At 41.4% G+C, this 26,780-nt stretch overlaps 1 protein-coding gene across 2 annotated transcripts; it reads right to left on the bottom strand.

The window, feature by feature from the left end:
• Window positions 1-527: 527 nt before the first annotated feature.
• NFU1 (NFU1 iron-sulfur cluster scaffold) lies at window positions 528-26,061 on the bottom strand. Of its 2 annotated transcripts, XM_063139381.1 has the most exons (8): window positions 25,995-26,061; window positions 20,672-20,775; window positions 18,815-18,950; window positions 17,874-17,940; window positions 15,536-15,650; window positions 14,263-14,326; window positions 2,131-2,305; window positions 528-1,094 (listed from the first exon to the last, which is right to left on the bottom strand). In XM_063139381.1, the coding sequence occupies exons 1-8, from the start codon at window positions 26,042-26,044 to the stop codon at window positions 1,050-1,052; spliced, it is 756 nt and encodes a 251-aa protein (XP_062995451.1). In that variant the 5' UTR covers window positions 26,045-26,061; the 3' UTR covers window positions 528-1,049. The 2 variants fall into 2 exon arrangements, with proteins under 2 accessions (XP_062995451.1, XP_062995452.1); XM_063139382.1 differs by lacking the exons at window positions 18,815-18,950; window positions 20,672-20,775; window positions 25,995-26,061 and having other exon boundaries at window positions 17,863-17,923.
• Window positions 26,062-26,780: the final 719 nt, after the last annotated feature.

Genomic DNA, 26,780 nt, shown 5'->3' with positions numbered 1-26,780 from the left:
AATCATTACATTACCTTAGGCAAAGAAATTTCTTGTTCATCTTTAAAGGTGGATTGTTTTAAGTAGTTTCCTTAAGGAGTCCCAGTTCCTGTATAACTCACATATTCTTCTAGAGGCACATTCTTAAATTCACCTAATGTGGGCCATAACATGCCCTAATTACCTTCTTGTAATTAAAGCAATTCTAATTTTCTTGCTTTAATTAAGGTTAGAGTAGTAGTAAAAGGTTTGGTTTTCTCCACAACTTCAAGGCTTATTGGTGAAGTTAAAATTCTAATACACATTTGAGACCATTAACAGGGAACCTGAGAGGGTAGTTATTCTGATTAACTAAGCGTGTGATCTTTTGTCGAGATGGCATTGGTGTCTCCAGAAAGGAGAACGCTGCTCCAAATCCTCTACAGAGACTAAGGGATGGCGAGACGTCTGTTCACGTGGTTGAAAACAAGAAACTAAGTTGGAAGATTATGGTGCATGCACTGAGACCTCTTGGGTACTCCCCATCTATCCAAGTAAAATAATAGAAATAAATACCAAATGTGCTTTATTGGATTAACAGTAGTTTTTTAAAAATGAGAACTGTACAATCAATCATAATATCATAATCAGAGCAGAATTAAGATTAAGCCTGGTTATTCTAGTTCTGTTCACAACAGTGTTTTTCATTTAATAGGAGCAAGATACATATGCATTGACAATAGGACTCAAAATAACATCAATGAATGATAGCTGGATTTGTTTAGCTCTTACCTTGAGTAACAGGAAGAGCTCTAAATAACAAATCAATAATTTATATCAATATTTATCACTGCATCGTTCAGAATATGTAGGTCACTGCAGAAGCTATCTACATCTAAAGGAGTGGGGAAATATTTTATGAAATTGACAATCCTTCTTTAAAGAATACGTTTCCATTGTTTCCTTAGAATCATGAAACAGAAATGAAAGCAGGTCAATTGAGAATTATCCAGGAAAAGTGGTGACGAAAGCTGAGGGCTTTTTTCTGTAGTGAGTAGCAAGTTTAGACAAAGTCCAAAACTTTCTCTGATTCAGGCTGAGTTCGCTTCTTTTTCTTCTTTATCATTATCAACAACCTGAAAGACAACAAACGAATACTAAGGCACAATCCATGCTTATTTCCAAAAACAGGAACGTACACCCACCCACCCAAATCCAGGGTGTCAGGCCACATATGCACAGCCCCTGGAGACCTTAAGTGCAGCATGCAATGGGTGACCAAACCACCTCTGCACTGCCTAGCTTTGTTGCCTCCCCACTGCTTTTTCTTACATGCTGGAGTGAAAAAAAGTCTCTTCTTCCTGACTCCGCATGCAAGGAAAATGAGCTTCTGGTATAGAAACAAATCATGTTGTTTCTCCACTAGAAGCTCATTTTGCTTGCTTGCTAAATAGGGAGAAAAAGGAGTTTTCTTCCTGACCCAGCAGGGAAGACAAATGTGTGAATGGCAGAAAGCATATGACCAAGGTGAAGGAGGGGAAATGTTGGGCGGAAATGGGAATGGGTGGGGGTGGGGAATGTGCTAAGGGGAGAGATGGATGTGTGTGCACTGTGCATGCGTGCATGTAAAAGAGAATGAGAGGAAGAGGGCTTTTGAGGCTGTTAACCCTTCTTCCCTGAAATGCTGCATGTGTGAGAGGCAGACAGAGGATGGAAGAGTGGATGAATGAAGGGGAGAGAAAATCTCTAGTGTGGGGAGAGCCTACAACCTCTCTAGGTCATTCTGTGACTAACAGAGTGTTGCCAAGTAATATCTTGAAGGCGGGTCTTCTTGGTGGCGGTGCCCACCCCCTGGAAACCCCCGACCCCCTTGTGAAGTTCAGGAGACAGAAAATGAGGAATGTTTAGAATGCCTCTGGACTTGTTCACCCAGGCCTTTTCTGCCTTATAAGTAAGCGCAATTAATCATATGGTGCTCCATCTTACAATTCTTTGTGTTGTTTTGCAATGCTGTAGTTTTAAATTGTTTTTAATAGTGTATTTAAATTTTTTATTAATTTTTTAATATTTAGCAGTATATATGGTTTGCAGTGTCAATTTCAGTTTTTAAAAACCTTGCTTGTTTTTAATAGCTGAGGTTTGGAGAAGAAATTCCCTCTAAATTGTGCTTACCTGTTCCACACTTTCTACTTCTGGAATATAAAACTGCAGCATGTTTTGTATCCCATTCTTCAACGTTATGATGGAACTGGGACAACTTGTGCATGAACCTTGCAGTTTTAACTGTACAATCCCATCTTCAAAACCCTTAAATATGACATCTCCGCCATCTTCCTGGACTGTTGGCCTAAGGAACATTTGAGTCATATATATGATGGAGAAATTGTCAGTGGAAGAAACAAATGCTCTAACATTTGAACTGCATCTACGAAACCCTCTACTTTGCCCTTCTCTTCTTCAACTCCCACCTCTGAACCTTCCTACTGCAGTATTGCTCTTGCCAGGAACAGCCAGTCTCCTACAATACATCAAACCACCTCCCTTCTCCTTCTTCAAATCCACTTCCATCAGCACTTTTCCCTAGGACATTTGAGCCAGAGCTGTGTATATTCTGTTTATTTTAAGTATCTCTGCCACAGTAACCCTTATCCTATGCCATAAGAGCTGACTCCTGCAACTGAAATGAATTATACAGATTTGCATACATTTGCCTAGTCTGCAACATTTCTTTTGTCTAGTCAAGTTGGGTGGTGATGGTGAGAAGTTAAACAGAACACTGTATTCCTTGCTCTTTCCAGACTTCAATCCAGACTTCTGAAATGTCACAATAGATGAAACAGATTGCATTGGGGGGGGGGAGTAGAAATGTGTGGGTTTAAAATACTTTGGCTTAATTTCTACAACTGAGAAGCAAATGCTTTTTACAGGTAATTTTTACTCAGCTGGTTTGTGGGTGTTTTCCATTTTTATAGATATACTTCAATATTTTTCTTCTGCTTTCACAGCAACATTTATTAAATTATCCCAAAGGCATGCTTTTAACTACCATCATATTATATCCTTTCCACTAGTCTCCCTGTACAATCAGGGCAAGATATAACGTCCTTCCCCTATACAATTCCATGTTGGGTTTTGCCAAAAACTGGTCTGGTATTACAGGGACTGAATCCCAGAGGGAGCAACTTCTATCAAACTCGCTTCTTTTTTACACGAACAACAGCTCAGTTACATCTCTACAGCCAGGGGGAGGGGTGACATGTGGCCCTCCAGATGTTCTGACCTACAATTCCCATCATCCATCAACGTTGGCTATACTAGCTAGGGCTGATGGAAACTGCTCTATGGCAATGGTCTACCACACTGAAAAGGCCTGTGATTCTTCTACAGAACTTCTTTATATAAGTTTGCATTCTTGATGAATTAATTTGGGACTGCTCGTATTTATTCACTACTGCCACCATTACCAACTAGTTCCTAACACATCATCTCTGCTCTCAGAAAGTGAAGTTATTCACCCAATTCAGAGCTCCAGTACGCATTTGAGAACAAACTACATCTATACTGCAATGAAAATCAGCTGCTTCATTTCCTACTTATACTGGCCTTTCACTTCCCAATAGACTTTCTGATATTTACAAAAGAAGCAATGAACACACAGTTTGTAGAACCAGCATACACTAAAATGCTGGAAATGCTTCAGTGTGAATATAGACATAAATATTGAAATATAAATGTACAACTGTAAAGACTTTCTCTGATGTCCTTCTGGCTAACGCTGGAGAACAAGCAATTTTAACAGAAATATTTGGTCTTGGAATGAAAAAGTAAGATCTTCAAAGAGCGTATCTAAAAGAGCATGGATTAATTCCACTAACATTCCCAACTCATAATCTTTTCTCCCATTTCAGATATATTTATTGTCATTGCTTTTTAAATGTGTTTTTAGATCACACACTTCTTCCAAAAAACTGATAAAGCTCATGGTGAAGAAGGCGTGGCAACACTGTCTGCTTCAGAGCCTGATGAACTAGGAACATCAACATCACACACTGAACAAAAGGTGTTTTCATAGACAACTTCCAAAACCAAAAGGAGGAAAGCATGCAAGTCAGATCAAAAGAAGGGAGAAAGAGGTCCTCAGGATGCAAAAAGGTTTATTTGTACAAAGCCTGACGCATTTCAGCCTGTGTCTTTTCAAAGGCCTTCTTGAGGGGGTTGTTAAAAGTCGCCAATGATTATTAGTGGAGGCAGTTTATTGCTAGAGGAAAATCTGCAGCCATCTTCTAAAAACCCTCTGAAGAAGGCCTTTGAAAGGACACAGGCTGAAACGCGTTGGGCTTTGTTCAAATAAACTAGGGTGACCATATGAAATTTATTTATTTATTTATTTATTACATTTCTATACCGGCCAATAGCTGGAGCTCTTTGGGTGGTTCACAAAAATTAAAAACATTCAAAGTATAAAACAACAATATAAAACCATAATATAAAATACAATATAAAATTGTATAGTGTATAAATTGTAAATTGTATAAAGGAGGACAGGGCTCCTGTATCTTTAAGAGTTGTATTGAAAAGGGAATTTCAGCAGGTGTCATCTGTATATATGGGGGACCTGGTGAAATTTCCTCTTCATCACCACAGTTAAAGCTGCAGGTGCCCTGCCCTCTTTTAAATCTGGTCACTCCAGTATAGCTCCTGCACTTTAACTGTTGTGATGAAGAGGGAATTTCACCAGGTTTATTTATTTATTTATTTATTTAATTAATTACATTTATATACCGCCCCACAGCCGAAGCTCTCTGGGTGGTTTACAACATTTAAAAATAGTAAACATTAAAAGTATACAATTTAAAAACACACACACACACACACACACACACACACACACACACATAAAAACAGTATAAAAACAACAGTATCCATTTAAAAACAACAATTGTGGGGTCCATTAAAAACAAACTTAACGTTGTTAAATGCTGTTAAAATGCTGTTAAAAATGCCTGGGAGAAGAGAAAAGTCTTGACCTGGCGCCGAAAAGATAACAATGTTGGCGCCAGGCGAGCCTCATCGGGGAGATCATTCCACAGTCGGGGGGCCACCACTGAAAAGGCCCTCTCCCTTGTTGCCATCCTCCGAGCTTCCCTTGGAGTAGGCACTCGGAGGAGGACCTTAGATGTTGAGCGCAGTGTACGGGTAGGTTCATGTCGGGAGAGGCGTTCCATCAGGTATTGTGGTCCCAAGCCATGTAAGGTTAAGACCAGCACCTTGAATTGGGCTCGGAAACATATAGGCAGCCAATGCAAGCGGGACAGAATCGGTGTTACATGCTCAAACCTCCCTGTTCCAGCTATCAATCTGGCCGCCGCATTTTGCACAAGCTGCAGCTTCCGGACCGTCTTCAAAGGCAGCCCCATGTAGAGGGCATTGCAGTAATCTAATTTGGAAGTTACCAGAGTATGGACAACTGAAGCTAGGTTATCCCTGTCCAGATAGGGGCGTAGCTGGGCCACCAACCGAAGTTGGTAGAAAGCACTCCGTGCCACCGAGGCCACCTGAGCCTCAAGTGACAAAGATGGGGGGGGGCGGAGCTGGCCGCCTGAGCAATGGCGGGTTTCTTCTGAGGCTCTAAGCGGCGTTTGCCGGAAAAAGCAATTATCTCTCTTCTAATGGGCATAAATCTTTGAGCAAACGACAGAAAATGATTATAAAAGTCACAGGAGCTGGAAAAGCTGAGAGATTTGAAGAAGGGAGGTGAGATGATTGATATTTAATACAATGTCTGTATAAACGGCAACATTATCGAAACCGAAAGTAACACTGACGCAGTTTAAAAAGAAGGAATTTATGCTTGCTGGACATTGATTTGTGTTATAACCTTTCATTCTTATCTCACATGGGAAAGATTGAAATGCTGGCTTTGTAAGGTGGAAGTTGTTGATTGGATTTATTGGCGTGGTGAGAAGGGGGGGAGAGAAGGTGGAAGAAGCTGCATTCGGCATTCGTGAGGGAGATGTGGGAAGCTGAGAGGCTGCGAATGATTAAACTGATCCCCTCTAGTGAATGCTGGTGTGAACTGGATATTCCCCCCCCCCTCATGAAGAAGGAAAAAGTTTTTGATATATAACAGAGAAGCCAGCATAAGTTGCTAAGGAAGTGAGTTACACTCTAAGATTTATGCCCTACCCAGAAGAGTCCCATGCCTAACGTTAAAAGAAAGATCAAAAGTTGGGCAAAGCTCAATATACAAAAAAAGAAAAAGAAAAAAAAAAGAAAAAAAAGAAGAAAAAAAAATAAGAAACCTTCAAATCATAAAAAAAGGAACTTTCAAATCATAATTTGGCATACCTCTCCCTCCTGGAAAGGACAGCCCCTGGAGTTGAGCAAGAGGAGGAAGATAAAGACCCAGTCCCTTTGGATACAATACCAAATAAAGAAAAAAATATGACTGAAGGAGGAGAAAGTGGTAGTAACCCTCCCTCGTTGATGGAGATCAGGCCCATTATAGCTGAAAATAACATTGTTATATTTTAAAAAAATGGATCAGCATATGAGTGAATTTAGACATCAATTGTGTATTTAGCGGATAAAAAGGCGGAAAATTCGGATAAGATCAAAAAGATAGAGGCTAAAGCGGATTTGGACCAGAAGAAATAAGAGGCTTTTGAGAAATCAACTAATATACAATTTAAAGAATGGGTACTGTGATCGATTGCCTTGGAAGATTAATCTAGTAGATCTACTTTTTGAATAAAGCAGCTAAAGGAGTCGCAGGGAGAAGATCTTAGAGAAATCATCGTGAACTGGTTCAAGGAGCTGATGCCTGATATATCAATAGACGGATTGGATCCGGATCGAGTCCATCGTGTGGGGGGGCAAAACCACAAAGGGGCAAGAGACATTTTGGTGAAATTTGGTAATTATTATAAAAAAGAGCAAATTATGAAAGAATTGAGATTTAAGAATCAGATATAATATAAAGGCAAACCAGTGTAAATTTACAATGATCTTTCTCAACGTACATTAAATTGGAGACGTAGTCTTAAACCAATAACGGAAACATTAATGAAGAATAAAATTCCTTATGCATGGGGTTACCCGGTTTTTTTAAGATTTACATATGGGAGGAGGGAACATAGAGTAACCTCATTGGATCAAGGTAAAGATTTGCTGAAGAGGCTGGGTCTGGATGGGGAAGCAGATGGGGCTGGAGTGGGTGGGGGAGGGAATGAGGCTGGGACATCTGGAGAGTAAGAGAATTGTTAATTATGTTTGGAGATAATTGCAAATAAAAATGCTAATATAGAAACCTGCCGGCCAGGCACAGCACTGCCTCCCCCCTCCCCCTTTAAAGTAGATGGCTGGAGTACTAGACTCACGGGGATATGGGGGGGGGATTAGAGTGGGGGGGTGGGGAGGGGGGGAAGGTAGGGGAGGAGGGATTGGGGTAGGAGGGTGGGGGGTTTATGTATGGAGTTTGTGTTTTTATGTAAGCAAGTTTGAACTGCTGAGCACAAGGGATCGGAAGAGATTTCAAAAGGGTGATTATGGATAAAAAGATAAAGGTATCAACACTCAATGTTAAAGGTTTAGGGGCAGTCGTGAAAAGGAAGAGAATAGAACAAATGCTTAATAAAGAGGGATCAGATATTATAATGATCCAAGAGACACACCAAGGCTCCGAGAATTCGAATATGATAAAATTAAAGTGGCTAGCCTATTATGAAAAGTCATTAGGGACATCAAAAAAAAATGGAGTGGCCACTTTGATTTCAAAAAAAAGTGGGTTTACATTAGAAGAGGTAAAAAAGGATGATAAGGGTAGATATCTTATGTTAAAAGGTAAAATTGAGGGAAAGGTCTATACTTTGATTAATGTTTATGCCCCAAATGAGAGGCATAGAGAGTTTTTATAAAGTTGTTTAAAGAAATAGAAGAATTTAAGGAGGGGTATGCTATATTAGCTGGGGATTTTAATATGGTTATGGATAATAAAAGAGACAGGTCAAATCCCACTAATGCTGAAAAGAGGAACAATATGACTATATTGAATAAATTAGTAAAAGAAAATGATTATTTAGACTCGTGGCGCTTACTTAACGGGAATAGGCCTGGATTCTCATTCTTTTCCCCAGTTCATCATACATACTCCAGGATAGATCATATATTTGTTTCAAAAGACTTTGCAACGAGGATTTGTAAAATGGAAATGGGGGTAATAAAAGTAACTGATCACGCCTTGTTAAGTTTAGAATTTACAGTTAAGAAAGATTATAAAGAGGCATATAGATGGAAGTTGAACACAAAGATATTGAAATACAATAAAATAGTAGATAAAATTCGGAAGGAACTGTCGGAGTCATGGGAAATTAATGAAAAAGGAGGAACAGCTGGGTCAGTCATTTGGGACACCATGAAGGCTGTAGCAAGAGGAATCTGTATTAGAGAAACATGTAGTTTAAAAAGACAACAACGTGCAGAACAGGAAAAGTTAGAGATAGAAATTAAAAACTTGGAGGAAAGATATTGGCGAAGTAAAGATAAATATAAATTAGTGGAAATACAAGCTAAGAAGAAACAATTAGAAAATTTAAATATAGAAGAGATTCAAAAGAATTTAATGTATATGAAAAGGGAATATTTTGAAAACAGTGATAAGAACTCGAGGTTGCTTGCCAAGCTCACACAAAAAGAAAAAGGGAGGAATGGGATAGAAACGTTGAAAGATAGCCGAGGGAATTATTGTCATGCAATGAAAACTAAAATAAAAATTTTTCAGGAATTTTATCAGGAATTGTACAAGGGTAAAGAAATTCAACAAGAAAAGGTGGAGGAGTATATTGGAAGGTTTATAAAGAAGGAAATAAAATCAGAATATAAGGAGTTAATGGAGTCAGTAATAACTCAAAGAGAAGTTGAAGAGGTTATTGATAAGTTAAAAGTGGGTAAATCACCAGGAGCAGATGGTTTGGGTCCAGAATATTATAAGGTCTTCAAAGATTGTTTAGTTCCAAAATTAATGGAACTTTATAATAGGATATTATCAGGAGAGAAGATACCCGAATCATGGGAACATTCAGTGATAATTCTGATCCCAAAACCAGATAAAGATTTGACTAATCCCGATTCTTATAGACCTATTTCTTTAATAAATCAGGATGCTAAAATTTTTACATCTATTATGGCCAAACGACTAAATAAATTTTTGGCAGAATATATAGGAGCAGATCAATGTGGGTTTGTGGTAGGAAGACATATGCATAATTTAGTGGGTAGAGTTTTAAATGTAATAAATGTAATAAAAAAAGCAAATATTAAGGCAGGTATTATGGCATTAGATATTTTTAAAGCTTTTGATTGTGTGAGCTGGCAGGCACTAAAGAGTATTATAGGTAAATTGGGATTTGGAAATAAATTTAAAAATGTAATAGAACAGCTATATTCCCAAAATACGGCGGTAGTGGTGGTAAATGACGGACTTACTGAAAAGATACGACTAGCCAGAGGAACAAGACAAGGATGTCCGCTCTCGCCGGTCCTTTTTGTAATGGTTATGGAAGTTTTGGCGAAGGCACTAAGGGAGGATAAAGAATTAGAAGGAATTGGAGAGGTAAGGGAAATAAAGCTAAACATGTTTGCGGATGATACTTTATTGACCATTAAGAATCCATTAAGAAAATTAGAAAGAATTAAATATCAGTTGAGGGAATTTGAGGAAATTACAGGGTTAAAAATAAATTGGTCTAAATCAGAGATGATGTTGTTTAACTATACTAAGAAGGAAGAAAAGGATTGGGAATTTAAGGGAATGGAATTGAAAGTTAAGAACGAGATTAAATATTTGGGAATTAAAATTACAAAAAATCTAGAGAATTTAGAAAGGGAAAATTTAACGAGGTTAAAGAAGGAGGTACTAGAGAAATTGGAAAAATATAAAAGATTAAATTTATCTTGGTTTGGGAGAATAGCTTTGATAAAAATGAAGATATTAGCTAAAATTAATTTTGTATTTAGGATGTTACCTATAAAAATATCAGAAACCGAGATAAAAAGTTGGCAAAATATTATTAATAAATATTGTAATGGAGAAAAGAGAGCAAGAGTGAATAAAAATAATTGGTACCTAAGCCAAAAAAAGGGGGGAATGGGTCTCCCAAACATAAAATTATACTACGTAGCAAATAGATTAAGACATGTTGTAGAAGCAATTATGGGAGTAGGAGATTTATATTGGATGGAAGAAAAAATCATAAGTAAGGTAGAGATGAATCTGGAGAATGTTTTTTTTAAAGATGGAGGAAGAAAGTGGGTTGGAAGTATAGATAATCCACTCCTGAGGACTCAATGGGAAATTTGGAGTAAATTTAAAGGGAAGCTGCTTCCGAGCAACTCTCCCTTAGCACCGATAATAATGTTAAAGAATTTCCCAGAGGATCTAAAGGGTAGATTATGTAAAATATTAAAAGAGAAAAATAAAATAAAATTAAAGGATTGGGTAAGAGATATTAAAACAAGAGAAGATATGGAAAATTTGTTAAAGGAGAAGAAGCTATCTTGGCTAGAATATGGTCAATTAGAACAATGGAATAAAAAGTGGATTAAAGATAATAGAATGTGCAGAAAGATGACGAGGTTTGAAGAATTAGTAGTAAGTAAGGAGAAAGGAAAAGGAAGTAGTATAGTTTCAAAAGGATTAATGAGTGAAATATATAAAATATTGTTAGAGAAGGAGTTTAGAGAGAATACAGAGAAAATGATTTGGGAATCAGATTTGAAGATACAAATAGGGCGACAGAGCTGGGAGGGACTATGGAAACAAAGAGTGTTGAGAAGTTTATCAGTAAGAATAAAGGAGAATTATTTTAAAATTTTATGGAGGTGGTACCTAACCCCGGTTAGATTGAATAAGATAAGTGATCAACATTCAGCAAATTGTTGGAGAGGATGTGGGGAAAAAGGAACGTATTTACATATGTGGTGGCAATGCAAATATGTACAAAGATTATGGAAGATGGTGTTTTCAGAAATTGAAGAAATAGTGGGAATGAAAATAGAACAAACACCAAAAATAGCATTGCTGTCACTATTTGAAGATATAAAGTGTGGAAAAGGAACTATAGAGCTGATATCGAGTTTGTTGGTTGCAGCACGATTGATGATAGCTAGGAACTGGAAGATCCAAGGGGAATATTCTATTGAAGAATGGTATAAAGTAGTATGGGACATAGCCATTAATGATAAACTGACATGCAATATTAAGTGGAGAAAAGGCGTAACTAAAATAAATGAGTTCGAAGGAATCTGGAAACAGTTCCTAGTGTTCGTGTTTACTAAGGGAAGTGGGAAACCACCAGCAGAAGAAATGATTAGATTTTGGACTCAAGAATGATCCCGAGGTGGGGGGTGCACATTTATGTTAAGAATGAAGATGTTGTAGTGTGATAAGGCATATGTAATAGTTTTTGATATTTGTACTCAACAATTATTCAATATGTATGCAGCAGATATTTGATGCATTTTTTTTTCTTATTGTGTTAGTTTCAGTTATATTTTGGAAATGTTTATCTATGTTTATATAGTGTTGAAAATGAATAAAAATTATTATAAAAAAAAAAAAAAGTGACAAAGATGGTTCTAGGAGAACCCCCAAGCTACGAACCTGCTCCTTCAGGGGGAGTGCAACCCCATCCAGAACCGGTTGAACACCCCCCATCCGATCAGAGGAACCACCCACCAGCAGCATCTCAGTCTTGTCTGGATTGAGCTTCAGTTTATTAGCCCTCATCCAGTCCATTGTCGCAGCCAAGCACCGGTTCAGCACATCCACAGCCACACCTGATGAGGATGAAAAGGAGCAGTAGAGCTGCACTGATGACAGCGTACTGATGACAGCGCACTCCAAAACTCCGGATGACCGCACCCAACGGTTTCATGTACATGTTAAACAGCATGGGGGACAAGACCGATCCCTGCGGAACTCCATACTGAAGAGTCCACGGGGCCGAGCAATGTCCCCCAAGCACCACCTTCTGGAGCCGTCCCGCTAAGTAGGAGCGGAACCACTGCAATGCAGTGCCCCCCACTCCCAACTCAGCCAGACGTTCCAGAAGGATACCATGGTTGATGGTATCGAAAGCCGCTGAGAGATCAAGGAGAATCAACAAAGTCACACTCCCCCTGTCCTTCTCCCGACATAGGTCATCATACAGGGCGACCAAGGCTGTTTCCGTGCCAAAGCCGGGCCTGAAACCCGACTGAAATGGATCCAGATAATCAGTCTCATCCAAGAGTGTCTGGAGCTGGCCCGCCACCACCCGCTCAAGGACCTTGCCCAGGAATGGAACATTTGCTACCGGCCTGTAGTTACTAAGATTTTCCGGGTCCAAGGAAGTTTTCTTCAGGAGTGGTCTCACTACCGCCTCTTTCAGACGGTCTGGGACCACTCCCTCTCGTAGAGAGGCATCAATCACCTCCTTGGCCCAGCCGGCTGTTCCATCCCTACTAGCTTTTATTAGCCAAGAGGGGCAAGGATCCAGTACAGAGGTGGTTGCGCGGACCTGTCCAAGCACCTTGTCCACATCCTCGAGCTGTACCAACTGAAACTCATCCAAGATTACAGGACAAGACTGTACTCTGGACACCTCACTAGACCTGCTATAACACTGGAGTCTAAGTCCTGGCGGATGCAAAAGATTTTATTCTGGAAGTGCCTAGCAAATTCATTACAGCGGGCCTCAGATGATTCTACCGTGTCCTTGGGACCAGCATGTAATAGCCCCTGGACAACTCTAAAAAGCTCCGCTGGGCGGCAAATTGAAGATTTAATAGTGGCAGCAAAGTATTGTTTTTTTGCTGCCCTCAGTGCCCCTGAATATGCCTTACTATAGGCACTTACCAATATTTGATTGCATCCACTAGGAGTTCGTCTCCACCTGCCCTCAAGCCTTCTCCTATTTTGTTTCATCGCTCTCAGCTCTGGGGTATACCACGGAGCCGTACGAGCTCTACTCAGGAGAGGGTGCTCGGGAGCAATCCTGTCAACTGCCCGGGTCATTTCTGCATTCCACAGATCAACCAGGGTTTCGACAGGAGAGCCAGCCCTATCAGCCGGAAAACTCCCCAGAGCCCTTTGGAAACCATCCGGATCCATTAGTCTCCGGGGGCGGACCATCTTAATAGGTCCCCCACCCTTGCAGAGGGGAAAAGCTGCTGTAAGTCTAAACCTCAGCAAGCAGTGATCCGACCATGACAAAGGGACTGATGTAAGGTCCCCCACTTCCAGATCACCATCTCCGTGTCCAGTTGTGAAAACCAGGTCAAGAGTGTGCCCCGCTACATGTGTTGGGCCGATGACATGTTGGGACAGTCCCATGGTTGTCATAGAGACCATGAAATCCTGAGCCGCCCCGGATAAGGCACCCTCGGCATGAATGTTGACATCCCCCAGAACCAACAGTCTGGGGGATCTCAGCATTGCAGCCGAGACCACCTCCGTCAGCTCACCTAGGGAGTCTGTTGAGCAGCAGGGTGGGCGGTACACCAACAGAATCCCTAATCTGTCCCGCTGACCCAACACAAGGTGCAAACACTCCAGACCAGTAGTCACATGGACAAGGAGCCTGCAGAGGGAGATAGAATTCCTATAGACCACAGCAACCCCCCCTCCCCGGCCCTCAGGTCTACCCTGATACTGAACCAAGTACCCCGGTGGGCATAGCTGGGAGAGACTGACTCCTCCCTGCTCACCCACCCAGGTCTCGGTTATACATGCCAGATCGGCTGCCTCATCCACAATTAAGTCGTGGATGAGGGAGATCTTATTATGCACCGATCTGGCATTTAAAAGCAGCATCTGGAGGCCCGCAGGCTGGCTGATAGAGCAACCAACAGACCTGCGGGTGCAAGGAGGACCGGAACGTGGCACAGCCATTAATTGTCTGGGCCGCGTTCCCCTTACCTGGCACATCCTCCTCACAACACCATATCTCACCCTACCCGTCACTACACTAATTGGGGCCCCCTCAGATCCCCCCTCCCGGCTCTGTTCTTCATATATACAAATGACACCTGCTGAAATTCCCTTTTTCTATGCAACTGTTAAAGATACAGGAGCCCTGTCCTCCTTTTCATATGGTCACCCTAAATAAACCTTTTTCCATCCTGAGGACCTGTTTCTCCCTTCCTTTGACATAGACAATGTTCAAAGTAGTGCCACTAAACTGACTATAATTTGAATTGTACTTTAGAATTTTGCCGCCTTCATTGAACTAACTTTTTCCAGATGTATAAGTAGCAAAGTTGTACCTTATTCTAGTATCCAGCAACTCTTTGATCATTAATACAACTTCATCATCATCTTCAGATGGAGCTTGAGTGGTTTATGCAAGACAGAAACAATGACCTATGTTTATCTTAGAATAATTGTAAAGATGATGAATAAAATACTGGTTTCGCACATTATTCTTAAAAAATGACAATGCATCAGGAAAAATTCTGAGATCCAAATTAAAATGAGGCTTAACAGAGCAATGCTAGGCAGGGAGGGAAGCAGTAGACTCAAGTCCTGCAGTTTCGCTCCGGTGGGGGTGGATGGAGCAGCAGTTTTAGTCCTCTGATGGGTTTTTTAACCCTGTTGGTTTAAATGGAAGGGAAATTAACAATGCCAGCTCCAGGCTAGCAAACGTAACGCGCTTAATAAGGAGGCTTTGGATCCAACAGAATCAAGACCTCCTCCAAGAAGGCCCCAAGAAAACCTGTTTTGGGACCTACCACCAGCAGAAACACTGCCAGCAGTACCCATGTCTGTGGAGTCCCATTAGCACTGTTCTCCACTGCTGGAGGGGGGCACTTCTGCCTCATTCTAAACCCCCTTCCCGTGACGGCTGTTCAAGAGGGTTAGAATGGCTCTGTCTGTTAAAATCTTGAAAATGTAGTTTGCTGGCATTCATTTTTCCTTGAGATAAAGGAAATTTAATTACCCATGATAGTGTCAGGAAAGCGTTCTGCACTCTTGAGAAAGCACTTCCCTCAGTTCAGGAATCAGAACTTCATCCATTGCCCTCCCTCCCAGACCAAACGTTCCTCAAAACCCAAGTCATGAAAGTAAGAAAATGGGTGCACCAAATAAACTGAACACAAGTGCCAAACAGCAGAGAGAGAAAAAGGTCCTAAGAGTGCACCCCTGTGAGTCCCAGCCTATCAGAGCTGTGAAGACCTCACAAGTAGCCCTTGTGAAGAACACATGAACCACTCTGCTGGGTCAGACCAACGATCCATCTAGTCATCCTTTCCCAGTGGTCATGCTGACCGGGGAGGCTGGGAGTTATAGTCCAAAATATTTGGAGGACACCAGGATGGGGAAGGCTGACTAGCTAGTCCAACACAGCGTCTCTAACATTGGCCAGACAAATGCCTCTGGAAGATCACAAGCAGAGCATCAAGGTGATGCCTTCCCACTGTTATCTGTCACCAGCATCTAATACTCACAGGTACACTGTGCCTGAAATCTGAGATTCCATCAAGTCATCATGGCTAATAGCAATTGATAGACCATGAATTTTGAAATATCAACATTTACCTGTTTCAGAACGAGGTGCCTCTTCAGTAATGATAGGTAAGCCAGAAGCATAGAAATCCATAATAGTTGCATAAATATCTGGCTTTATTAAGTTCCAGTTCACATCCTCATTTTCCTATGAAGTTTTCAAGAAAAGCACAAGTACACATGAATAGCCTTGCTGGATCAGACCAAGGACTACCTAGTCCAGCATTCTCTTCCTAATACTGACTAACCATATGCCTCTGGGAAGTTCAAAGGATGGCAAAGGATGGTCAACAGTCCTCCTGTTTGCCCCTAGGATCCAGGAAACTACACATGGAACCTCCATATTTGACAACTACGGCTAATAAGAATCTAATCCTTTAAAAAAAGTTTAATGAAGTCTACAGTGATGACCTTTGTGAAGAAGTACTTCCTTTTGTCTGCCTGATCCTATGGTGACGTGCTCTCCTTTGCTGCCTATCATTCTCCCTCAGACACTAGAAATGGAAGAGAATTACAACACAGGCAAACTTGAAGGGTTGGGGCAAATTAAAAAACAACAGAAGAGAACAGGATAAAATGTCATCAAAGGAACCATTTTTCTATGATTTTCCAACTTTACCCTGAACCCCAAAAAGCAAACGAACAGGAACATCTTATAATGCTTCCCAAAAGTGCTCAGGCTTAGGCTTTGGTTAACTCTTCAGTGGGAGGGAGTCAGGTGGTGGCAGGCCTAACACCATCTCTCTTTGTGCCCTTGACAACAGAGATAATATATTTAAGGTGGCAGCCAGACTGGATCCCAATGATCATAACATCGAAAAAGACAGTTTGTCAGGTTAGCCTTTGAAAATTAGCTGCATTCTGGCCCTTATTCTGTTGCTGTACCTTTCATTATTGTTGTCGGTGGCGGTTTATTTAAAAAAAAATTAGCCTGTGCACTACATTTGAAATTAATATTAAAACAGTATATATCAATCTCATAAAATTAACAAACAAAAACTTCAGGTGGTCAGAGTAGAAAAGAAGTCTTACATGTGGTCACTTTTTTTATACATACATTGCTTCTCAAGACATGAGTTTATATATTGAAGCATTTCCCATTTTAATGTTCCATTGAAGAATCTTTATGAATTGAAGCTGTAGTGCTATGGCATGCATCCGCTTTAGTTAAGGTTTGTTGAAATGGATGGTCTTCAACCGTTAACTCCATATAAATGCTACAGAAGAGTTCGAATTTAGATATCTTTGCCACTCAGCAACCAAAGCTTATTCATTCTGAAACTTGAAGTGCAGTTATAGCAATTTAGTTATCTTCTGCATGCTTCAACTCATACACATATGTAGGACCAGTTCAGACATTGCACCAAATCAAAAAAAGCTTAACTATGTTTTTGTGCAATCTCTGAACTAGCAAACCAAAATTAGAAACTGTTGTCTGCTGAACTGCAAACCATGGCTTATGATGATTATTGTTTGACTTGATGTCTGAATTGGCAAACAATAGCTATAGTTAATGCTCCGCTTCTAGAGGCAGCTGTATCATTGAGACAGGAGAGAATTTCTGAAGCTGAAAAGATGGGAAATTAAAATAGACAAGCAGCTATAGTTTAGTTTGTACTTTGAAAACTCAAACTATGATTTGGGTTCTAAATGCAAAATATGTCAGGGTTGGATTTTCATTGTCCAGATTTTTGAGGCAACCAGAGCTGAGGCAATTCTTAAGGAAGATTGCATCAGGCTAAGTCATTGCATCAGCCAGTGTCAAGGGTTAATTGACAGCTGGGATATGTTGTGATTGATTCATGTGATCTGTTGAATCTGTACAAAGAGTGTCTTTACAGTATGTATTTCTCTCCTGTGTGATGTATTTCTGAACGTGTTACGTTTCGTGAGTATTTCCTGTATGTCTTGATCCTGTAAATATCTACCTCAAAGTAAAGTTATATTCGTGTTTGCTAAACTTGCTGCAGTGTATTATTCCTAATCCTGTGGAGCATTATTATTATTCCTGCTATAAAGCTAACTCTGTATCCTGGAAATATCCGCTGAATATCTGCTATCTACAGGCTTTGCTTTCATCTGAGCTGTGTGAGCCAAAGAGGAGAAGTCAGTAACTTCTAACAGTTTTTTCCAAGCTCAGCTTGTTTGCAATCCCTGACAAAATATGACGTAACATGATGGGTAAAGTGAGACAAAATGAGAGGCCCTAACTCCTCCCACAATTTCTGGTACCAGATACCATGCTTAAAAACTGACACAGATCTTTTGCCTCTTCTATTTTTATAACATTTTAAGGAAAGCTTCCCAGCATACACTAACAATCACTCTCTACAGACATTTTTAGAGCATTAAAGACTTACTTTAGGCTTACCTTTGTGACTGTGATGAAATCTGTACCAAAGAAGATGCTTTTAACTCCTTCAATCCTGAAGAGTTGTCTATCAAAAAATAAAACAAAACGCTGAAAAATAAAGACCATCATTCAACTTCTGCTCATTGTGACACATTTGCCTGAACTCAGTGCTATTTACTTCCACATAAATATGCATGGGATTGGGTTGTCAGATACATCAGGGCAAATCAAAACTCTCTCTGTAAAAACTTACTTAGTTTATACTTAATCCAGGACCATAAAATAGTCACTCATTTGTATCAGGTATGAAACACCTTCGGGCATATCCTGCAAAAACTAATGTAATCTGACCGATCGTGACAATGCTACAGCAGCACTATGCTGCAGTATCTCTTTACACCCACAATTCCTATGTCTCTGACAATCATGCAAATGACCCCCGCCACAGACACATCAGTACAGGAAGATATAGGACTGAGTTCATTGTATATGATGAGTAAACTACATATTACATTGAAGATGCAGGTAACAAAGGCCCCATGACCCCTTCTCCCTTGCAAAGCATCCTGAGGGAGCTTTTAGGGCTTTTTACACTGGAGAAGGAAAGGCAGCAGGGAAGTGCTCGTCTTTCACCTGAAAACTAATCCCACCTCCTTTTAACCTCAACACATTCCATACTATTTTTGGGAGGTACAGATGGGTCCAGAACACTGGCAGGGGTAAAAACAATTGGGAGAGAGAATGTTTCAGGGGGCAAACAAGGGAAAGAAATAATTAAGCACTTCCTTCCCTCCCTTCTCAGCGTCCCATGAATACTCTGCAAGGGGTAAAACGCCCTCAGGCTTTCATTACATGCAGCTGCAGCGCAACATCCAGTTTGCCCCAAGTAAATATCATTGCAGACAATTTGTTCTGGGCATATATCCAAACCATTGGCACACAAATTACAAACAACAAACCTTGCTAAAGGCGAGCAATATGTGGAAGCTGGAGAGGTGAATTCTATAGTTCTAGACTCCAGGACTGGTTTTCCTGGGATAAATTTCAAGCTGTTTGGATTTGGAGTGTCCTGTGTCTGAATAAACATAGACCTCACTGAAATAAAAAATATTAATTAAAATATGAGTATAGCCTAATTTAGATCCAACGTCCATAAAATATAAACAAAGTAAGTTGAGCTTTGCTGGATCAGACAATCTAATCCATGATTCTGTTTCCACCAGGGCCAGCCAGGTGCTTCTTGGTGCTCACAAGCAGGGCAGGAAAGCAATGGCATTTCCATTTTATTTGTCTTCAGCATCTGGTACTCAGAGGCACACTATAACTGAACATGGATATATGGCTGAACATGGATATCGTGGGTAAGAGGCTTTGAGAGATTATTACCAGATTTTTTTTTCTTTACTGAGCAGGCAATATCAAATAACAGATATCCCACAAAGCAAAGAAACAGCTACTATTTAGATCTAACATCCCCTATGAAATAATTTATATATACATTATAAAAGTATGTTGTTATTCATTACACACTGTAGAAGTTCTGGGGATTAAGTTAATTTGACAAAATGTACATTTCAGAAGGAATGACATTAACTAGCATCAAAGAAACAGAAGCAGGCTCTGGAGCTTTCATGTAATAAACAATTTTGCTTTTATTAGCCAACAAATAAAACATCATATAAATCACCCAATTGCTACTGCCAGCACCTCTTATGGCAACAGCCCATTTGAGTTTAATGCACTAAAGTTTTTAGCTTTAGCATGGGAATGGCAATATTTAAAAAATGTTTAAAATTACACAGAATGGTGAGGATCCAGGGTGGGGGTGAGGAGAGAGTAACTGGTGTGCCTAAGTCCCAAACAGCATAAAGTAAGTACCCTGGAGATGGAGAATACTTGCTATAAGGTTAAAGAACTCCCCTCCCCACATTATACAATTAAGTTTTATGAAGGAGAAAAGGAACAGGACACATTTCCCCTTCCCATTCTGCAGAAACTTCCTCACCCAAATATATAGCAATAACAGGTTTGGGACTGGCAGCTGGGGGGATGGAAAAAGAAAGGAAAAAAAGGTGCCCACCCATTCTGAGCTCCAAATATCACTACAAGATTCCCATTTGTTCTATTTTTCATTTTTAAAGGAAATGTGAAGCTGCCAACGATAACATACCAAATAAATACAGTAAAACTAAAAACAAAACGATATGAAAAAAGAATTTAATATCTATATGCTTATAGATCTGGGTAAATAAATATACTAAATTAATAAATCATATGCTCAGAGCCTTCTGGAGATGCTTCTCCTCTGCTGGCCAATGTTGGAACAAGTACAAAAGAAGAGCAAAAAGACCAGGCGTGGCTCTACTAGATAAGATGAGGCTCAATCCCTCTATTTTCATGACTTACAGAAGGTCGACTCTAACAAAACATGGGAAGCCCAGATCGCGAGGTTCAAAGACAGAAGTATGCATGCAATTTATATTTGGAAGTAGTGTTGCGGACTTCGCTACTTACATGCATGTTCCATAAGAAAAGATGTGGGATCAAACAGTCAATCAAACAGTGGGATCAATGGTTAATGCATCCCATTAACCATTTTGTGGTTAAGCAGCATAGTTTAGCGTGTTGTCTGAACGGGGCCAATGTAATGATTCCTGCACTGAGCAGGGGGTTGGCCTCGATGGCCTTGTTGGCCCCTTCCGACTCTGCTATTCTATGATTCAGTATTTTGGTCATTACAGGGACAATTTCAGAGAAGGCAGAATTATAGGTTTTCTTAACCAACTTCCCCACTTCAGGAGAAGCATAAAACTCACCTTTTATCTGTCGCACTGCAGGAGGAAGAAGCAGCTCTTGTGCAGCAAAATGTAGAGGTCGTTTAGTTGCTATATTAACGTCTTTTAATCCCAAATGACAGAAACTCAAAGAAGAAAAAGACAATGACTAATCATAAGAATATCATAATTCCATTCTTGTATAGTCTTATGGTACATCCCACACCACACCCCAAACATCAAAAGTTTAGAACCACTCAAAAAAAGCTTAACCGACCTACCCTGCAAATTTAGATCCTGCCCTATTTTATGGCTCAAGGCAAGTAAGAATATTCCCTTATATCTTTCAAGCACCCTGGCTGACCAAGCTTGACCAAGACCATCCACAAGAGAACTGTAGCACTGCATTTTCTCCTCTGTGGTCCCATGAAGGCAAGAGATATTGAAAAGGTTGCAGATTTTTGTTTTTATTTTGCATAACTGGAGTTATGAAAGACCACTGTTTGTAAACTAATAGCTCCTTCTGGGATACAGTTATTACTAGACTGAATCCAGCATGTTTTTCTCTTCCCCATAAAGGCAAAACAGGAAATGTGGGTCATCTCTAGGACTTTTGAAGTGTAGTTTAGGCAAGACATACAATATTGTTATTTACATGACTAAGAACCAAATTATCAGCACAGTGAAAAAATATTTTGTTGAACTAAATTAGCTTGCATTGATGGGGGAAAATGCAAACTTCTGAGCACCAAAACTTGCATATTCTTTCATCACTAAATGTTCAGCAAAATATAGAGCATTATCTGTTGGGGATACTTCAGGTATTGAGATTGCCAATGCCTCAGAAAATGGAACCATCTTTCACACTTATGAAACTTATGCAAATTGGTTAGTCTTTAGTGTCATACGTGGGGTGGCCATGATGTGTCCTGCTTTCTAGAGGGCAGTCTCTATTTTAAGGCATCCTCAGAAGCCTGAACTTTCATTTGAGAGATTTGTCCTGTCCAAATATTATTTAAATCTAAAGCACCTTAAGAAGGAAGAACAGAGACCTTGAACCTGCCCATCTATAAAGTTCTGGACAGCAGTTACACAGGTCAATCTTCCCAACTACGGTGAAATATGTTGTATTTCCATTTAGAGTAATTAAATGGACCCACAATTCAAGAAGGACGCAGACAAGCTGGAGCGTGTTCAGAAGAGGGCAACCAGGATGATCAGAGGTCTAGAAACAAAGCCCTATGAAGAGAGACTGAAAGAACTGGGCATGTTTAGCCTGGAGAAGAGAAGATTGAGGGGAGACATGATAGCACTCTTCAAATACTTAAAAGGTTGTCACACAGAGGAGGGCCAGGATCTCTTCTCGATCCTCCCAGAGTGCAGGACACGGAATAACGGGCTCAAGTTAAAGGAAGCCAGATTCCGGCTGGACATCAGGAAAAACTTCCTGACTGTTAGAGCAGTGCGACGGTGGAATCAGCTACCTAGGGAGGTTGTGGGCTCTCCCACACTAGAGGCATTCAAGAGGCAGCTGGACAACCATCTGTCGGGGATGCTTTAGGGTGGATTCCTGCATTGAGCAGGGGGTTGGACTCGATGGCCTTGTAGGCCCCTTCCAACTCTGCTATTCTATGATTCTATGATTTATAAGCTTGCCTCTATAATAATTAGCATCTGCACATTTTATTCAAATCTGTCCTCTTTTTTTGATGAATTTCCTCATTTTTCGTGATACATAAAAGATTTCCTAGACAAGACTCTAGCTCACAGAGCTGTTGTGGGAGAATACTGGAGGAGGGATAAAATTGATGGGGACAGAAGCTATAACCCATCCTGAGCTCCTTGAAGGAAGAGTGAAACCTAACAGTCAGATTGCTGTCAATAGTACTGATAGTTTGATAATGTTGGTGAATTATAATTGTTTTTATAAGATTGTCATCAGTAGCAATACTAAAGTAATTAAAGGGAGTGCCCTTTACTTAAGGCGAGTCACCATTATAACAGAACAAAGGGTTAAAGCCTCCTACCCACTACACTTGGGTCCTGATCCATAGGAGGGCTAACACCGCATCGATTAAATAAAATATATAGAAAGGATAATTGTGTATGTTAGAAATGTGGGCTGTAATCGGCTGTTTTTATGTACATGTGGTGAATGTGTCCAAAAATTCAAGACTTTTGGAAACAAGTTAGGAGGGATGTCACTTTGATAATTGGATATAACTTGTGATTTAACTCTAAAACAATGTTATTAGAGCTCTTTCCATTCAAAATCCCAAACATTCATCATCCAATGATACCTATATTTTTAACAGCAGCAAAATCATTATTGCCAAGAACTAAAAAAATACAAAATCAATCACATGTAAAGAATTAAAGTTTGGCATATTGCACCATTATTGAAAATCAGGGAGGTAGTTAAATTGAGAGATGGTAGACAAAAGAACCCCAAATTTATGGAGGACTGAAAACCTTTTATTGAATATTGGAAAAATAATTATGGTACAGAAATTAATATATTCTTTTTTTTTGCTATTTCTAAAATTATTGGCGTTTGAAGACATGTAAAATGTAATCGATTTGTTATTTATGTGCTAGGTGCTATTTAATCGATTTGATATTTAACTCATTTCTAGGCATTTATATATGGTGCTATGTAGTTTTTTTGGTTGAGCAACTAATATGATTGTTAGTGTATATTGGTTGTGTGAACTGCCCAGAGAGCTCCGGCTATTGGGCGGTATAGAAATGTAATAAATAAATAAATAAATAAATATTGGTTGTGGGTTCCCCAGCTGACAGCTGATTGGCACTGTGTGAACAGAACCCTGGGCTAGATGGAGCTTTGTTCCAGCATGATCCTTCTTAAAACAATATATTGTGATATTATCTTTATGTATTAAATTATATAAGAAAAGGACATGTAAGGATTAGGTCTCACATTACAGGTATATTCACGTTACATTGCACATGCTCATTATGATGGTTTTGAGCATCTAGCCCTGTTCAGTCATTCTCCCTGTGTGTAAGCGATACATATAAAGAAGGGAAGCAGGGCTGAGTTTGCTCCCCACCCTTCCTTGATGTTTGTTTATTTATTTATTACATTTTTATACCGCCCAAAAGCCGAAGCTCTCTGGGCGTTCTCATTGCTTTGTACATGTCAAGGGGGACAATCTGCAGAAGACAGTCTCCTCTACCCATAGAAGTTGTCCTCAAGATTTTAGAATCTGATTTTTAAAATGAAATCATGACTAAGTATTTATTAACCCATTTCTCACACAGGTAAACTTTCCAAAAAAAGAAAAGAAAAAAAAAAAAGATTGAAATACATTGGGTTGTCGGTAGGGTTGCTAACAAGGTGATTATAAACCTCCTTTTCAAAAACCAGGGAAATTCAGCAATTAAAAAAACTTGCCAGTTTAAGACCAGACTTAAGACTAACATAACAACTTAAGAAGAGCCCTGAGGCTGGTTCAGACCGAGGCTACATCTAGTCCAGCACTCTGTTCACACAGTGGCCAAACAGCTGTTGACCAGGGACACCCTCCCACCCATGTTCCCCAACAACTGGTGTATACAGCCTTTGATACTGGGGGTCACACTTAGCCATCAGGGCTAGTAGCTGTTTATTTATTATCTATTTCATTTATATACCGCCCCACAGCTTTCTCCTCCAGGAATTTATCCAACCCCCCCCACCCCTTTAAAGCCATCCAAATGGGTGGCCATCACTACATCTCGTGGCAGTGAATCCCATAGCTTCACTATGTGAAGAAGCGTGAAGCCTCTCTCACACTGGCTCCACAAACAAGGAGCTTGGAAGCGAAGTCCGAAGCCTTAGCAGATGCGCCCCATGTTTAGGGAACATGCTGCGCAGCGTCGCACCTCGTGCCTTGCTTCCCTCAGACCCTCCAAGCTAGGGTGACCCTATGAAAAGGAGGACTGGGCTCCTGTATCTTTAACAGTTGTATTGACAGTTGTATTTCAGCAGGTGTCATTTGTATATATGGAGAACCTGGTGAAATCCCCTCTTCATCACCACAGTTAAAGCTGCAGGTGCCTTGCCCTCTTTTAAATCTGGTCATAGTATAGTTCTCCAGCAAAGGAGATCGTTATCTTGTCGTGGTGCTGGAGCACTCAAGGATGCCATGAGCTAAACCGTGAAGGGACACTCAAGATGGGAAGGTCATGGTAGAGAGGTCAGACTAAATACGATCCCTGGGGAAGGTAATGGCAACCCACCCCAGTATTCTTGCCGTGAAAACTAAATGGATCAGTACAACCAGAGATATGTCGGTATTCCCCGTAGTAACCTATGGCTGCGAGAGCTGGACCATAAGGAAAGCTGAGCGAAAGAAGATAGATGCTTTTGAACTGTGGTGTTGGAGGAAAATTTTGAGAGTGCCTTGGACTGCAAGAAGATCAAACCAGTTCATACTCCAGGGAATAAAGCCAGACTGCTCACTTGAGGGAATGGTATTAAAGGCAAAACTGAAGTACTTTGGCCACATAATGAGAAGACAGGATACTCTGGAGAAGAGGCTGATGCTAGGGAAAGTGGAAGGCAAAAGGAAGAGGGGCCGACCAAGGGCAAGATGGATGGAGGATATTCTGGAGGGGACAGACTTGACCTTGGGGGAGCTGGGGGTGGCGACGGCTGACAGAAAGCTCTGGCGTGGGCTGGTCCATGAAGTCACGAAGAGTCGGAAGCGACGGAACGAATAAACAACAAACAGTATAGTCGCAGTATAGCTCCTGCACCTTTAACTGTCGTGATGAAGAGGGAATTTCACCAGGTGCTACATGTATACAAATGACACCAGCTAACATTCCCTTTTCTAGGCAACTGTTGAAGATACAGGAGCCCTGTCCTCCTTTTCATAGGGTCACCCTACTCCAAGCGCCTCTCCTTGCTCGAAGAGGAGCAAGCCCCACGTTGTTGCCCTGGGCCTGAGCTGCCCGCCGAAGCCCGGCGCCGTGGTGCTTGAGGCGGGCTCCTTCTCACCGGCCACCCCCCCCCCACCAAACTACCCCCTGCCAGCAACCAACCAACCAACCAACCAACTGCCCTGGGTCACCACCTCACAGGAGGCGGCTTCCTCCTCCTCTTCCTCCTCCTCCTCCTCCAGCACAGCTCCTGAGGGACCAGGGCAATGTGGGGCAGCTCGGCAGGCCCCGGGAGCTCCGTCCTCCCCATCTGGATCGGGGCCTGAGAGGTCTCAGAAGAGCCCCAGCCCCCACCAACTTCGCCCTCAGCCCGACCCCGGAGGAGGCCTCGCCGGCCCTGTCCTTTCCCCGGGGAGAGGGACCGGGGCCTCCCCTCGCTTCCTCCTCCTCATGTCTCTCAGGCGCCGCCACTTACCGGCCGCCCAGCCTCGCAGCCGCCGCCCCCAAGCGCCTCGCGGCCGCCATCTTGGCTCCTTCCCGTCTCTGAGGGGCGGCGAAGGAAGGACCCCGCCTGCCGGGCTGCCCGCGCGAGCGCCTGAGCTCCCTCCGCCGCGCGGCCACGGCGGCCTCTACTGGCGGCACCGGGGGACTGCAGGCGGGAGCATGGCGTGGGGCGTCGATCCCGACCAGCGCCGTGGGGCTTACTCCCCAGGGAAACGCGCGACATTGGGTCGGTGTTGCGCGTCGCGATCAGGGCCGTTGAGTCATTGCGTTGTCATTGTGAAGCAAGGTGGTCCTGAGCAGCATTCCAGGCCCTAAAAGTTACATATTTAAACAACTCCGAGGCGGAACAGGGCTTTTTCAGTGGTGGCGCCCTGCTTGCAGAACGCACTTCCCAGGAAGCCTCACCCTGTTCGGTCTTTTAGGGCGCAATTCTATGCATGTTTGATGGCTGAAAGCGAGGAGGAGCTGAGGAGCCTTATGACGAAGGTGAAAGAAGAAAGTGCAAAAGCTGGGTTGCAGTTAAACCTCAAAAAAACCAAGATTATGGCAACCAGCTTGATTGATAACTGGCAAATAGAGGGAGAAAACGTGGAGGCAGTGACAGACTTTGTATTTCTGGGCGCAAAGATTACTGTAGACGCTGACTGCAGCCAGGAAATCAGAAGACGTTGACTTCTTGGGAGGAGAGCAATGACGAATCTCGATAAAATAGTTAAGAGCAGAGACACCACACTGACAACAAAGGGCCGCATAGTTA

The sequence above is a fragment of the Elgaria multicarinata genome, chromosome 12, assembly GCF_023053635.1.
Source record: "Elgaria multicarinata webbii isolate HBS135686 ecotype San Diego chromosome 12, rElgMul1.1.pri, whole genome shotgun sequence".
In the NCBI taxonomy this organism is placed as follows: domain Eukaryota; kingdom Metazoa; phylum Chordata; class Lepidosauria; order Squamata; family Anguidae; genus Elgaria; species Elgaria multicarinata.
This window is presented reverse-complemented; position numbering and strand designations above follow the sequence as displayed.

Excerpts from the sequence above, each read along its gene's own strand:
- NFU1 (XM_063139381.1), bottom strand. The coding sequence starts at position 26,044 with ATGGCGGCCGCGAGGCGCTTGGGGGCGGCGGCTGCGAGGCTGGGCGGC. Across the intron at positions 20,776-25,994 it reads GCTGCGAGGCTGGGCGGCCG|TTTCTGTCATTTGGGATTAA; the intron begins GTAAGTGGCGGC and ends TTCTTCTTTGAG. Across the intron at positions 14,327-15,535 it reads GGCACCTCGTTCTGAAACAG|CTCCATCTGAAGATGATGAT; the intron begins GTAAATGTTGAT and ends AAACCACTCAAG.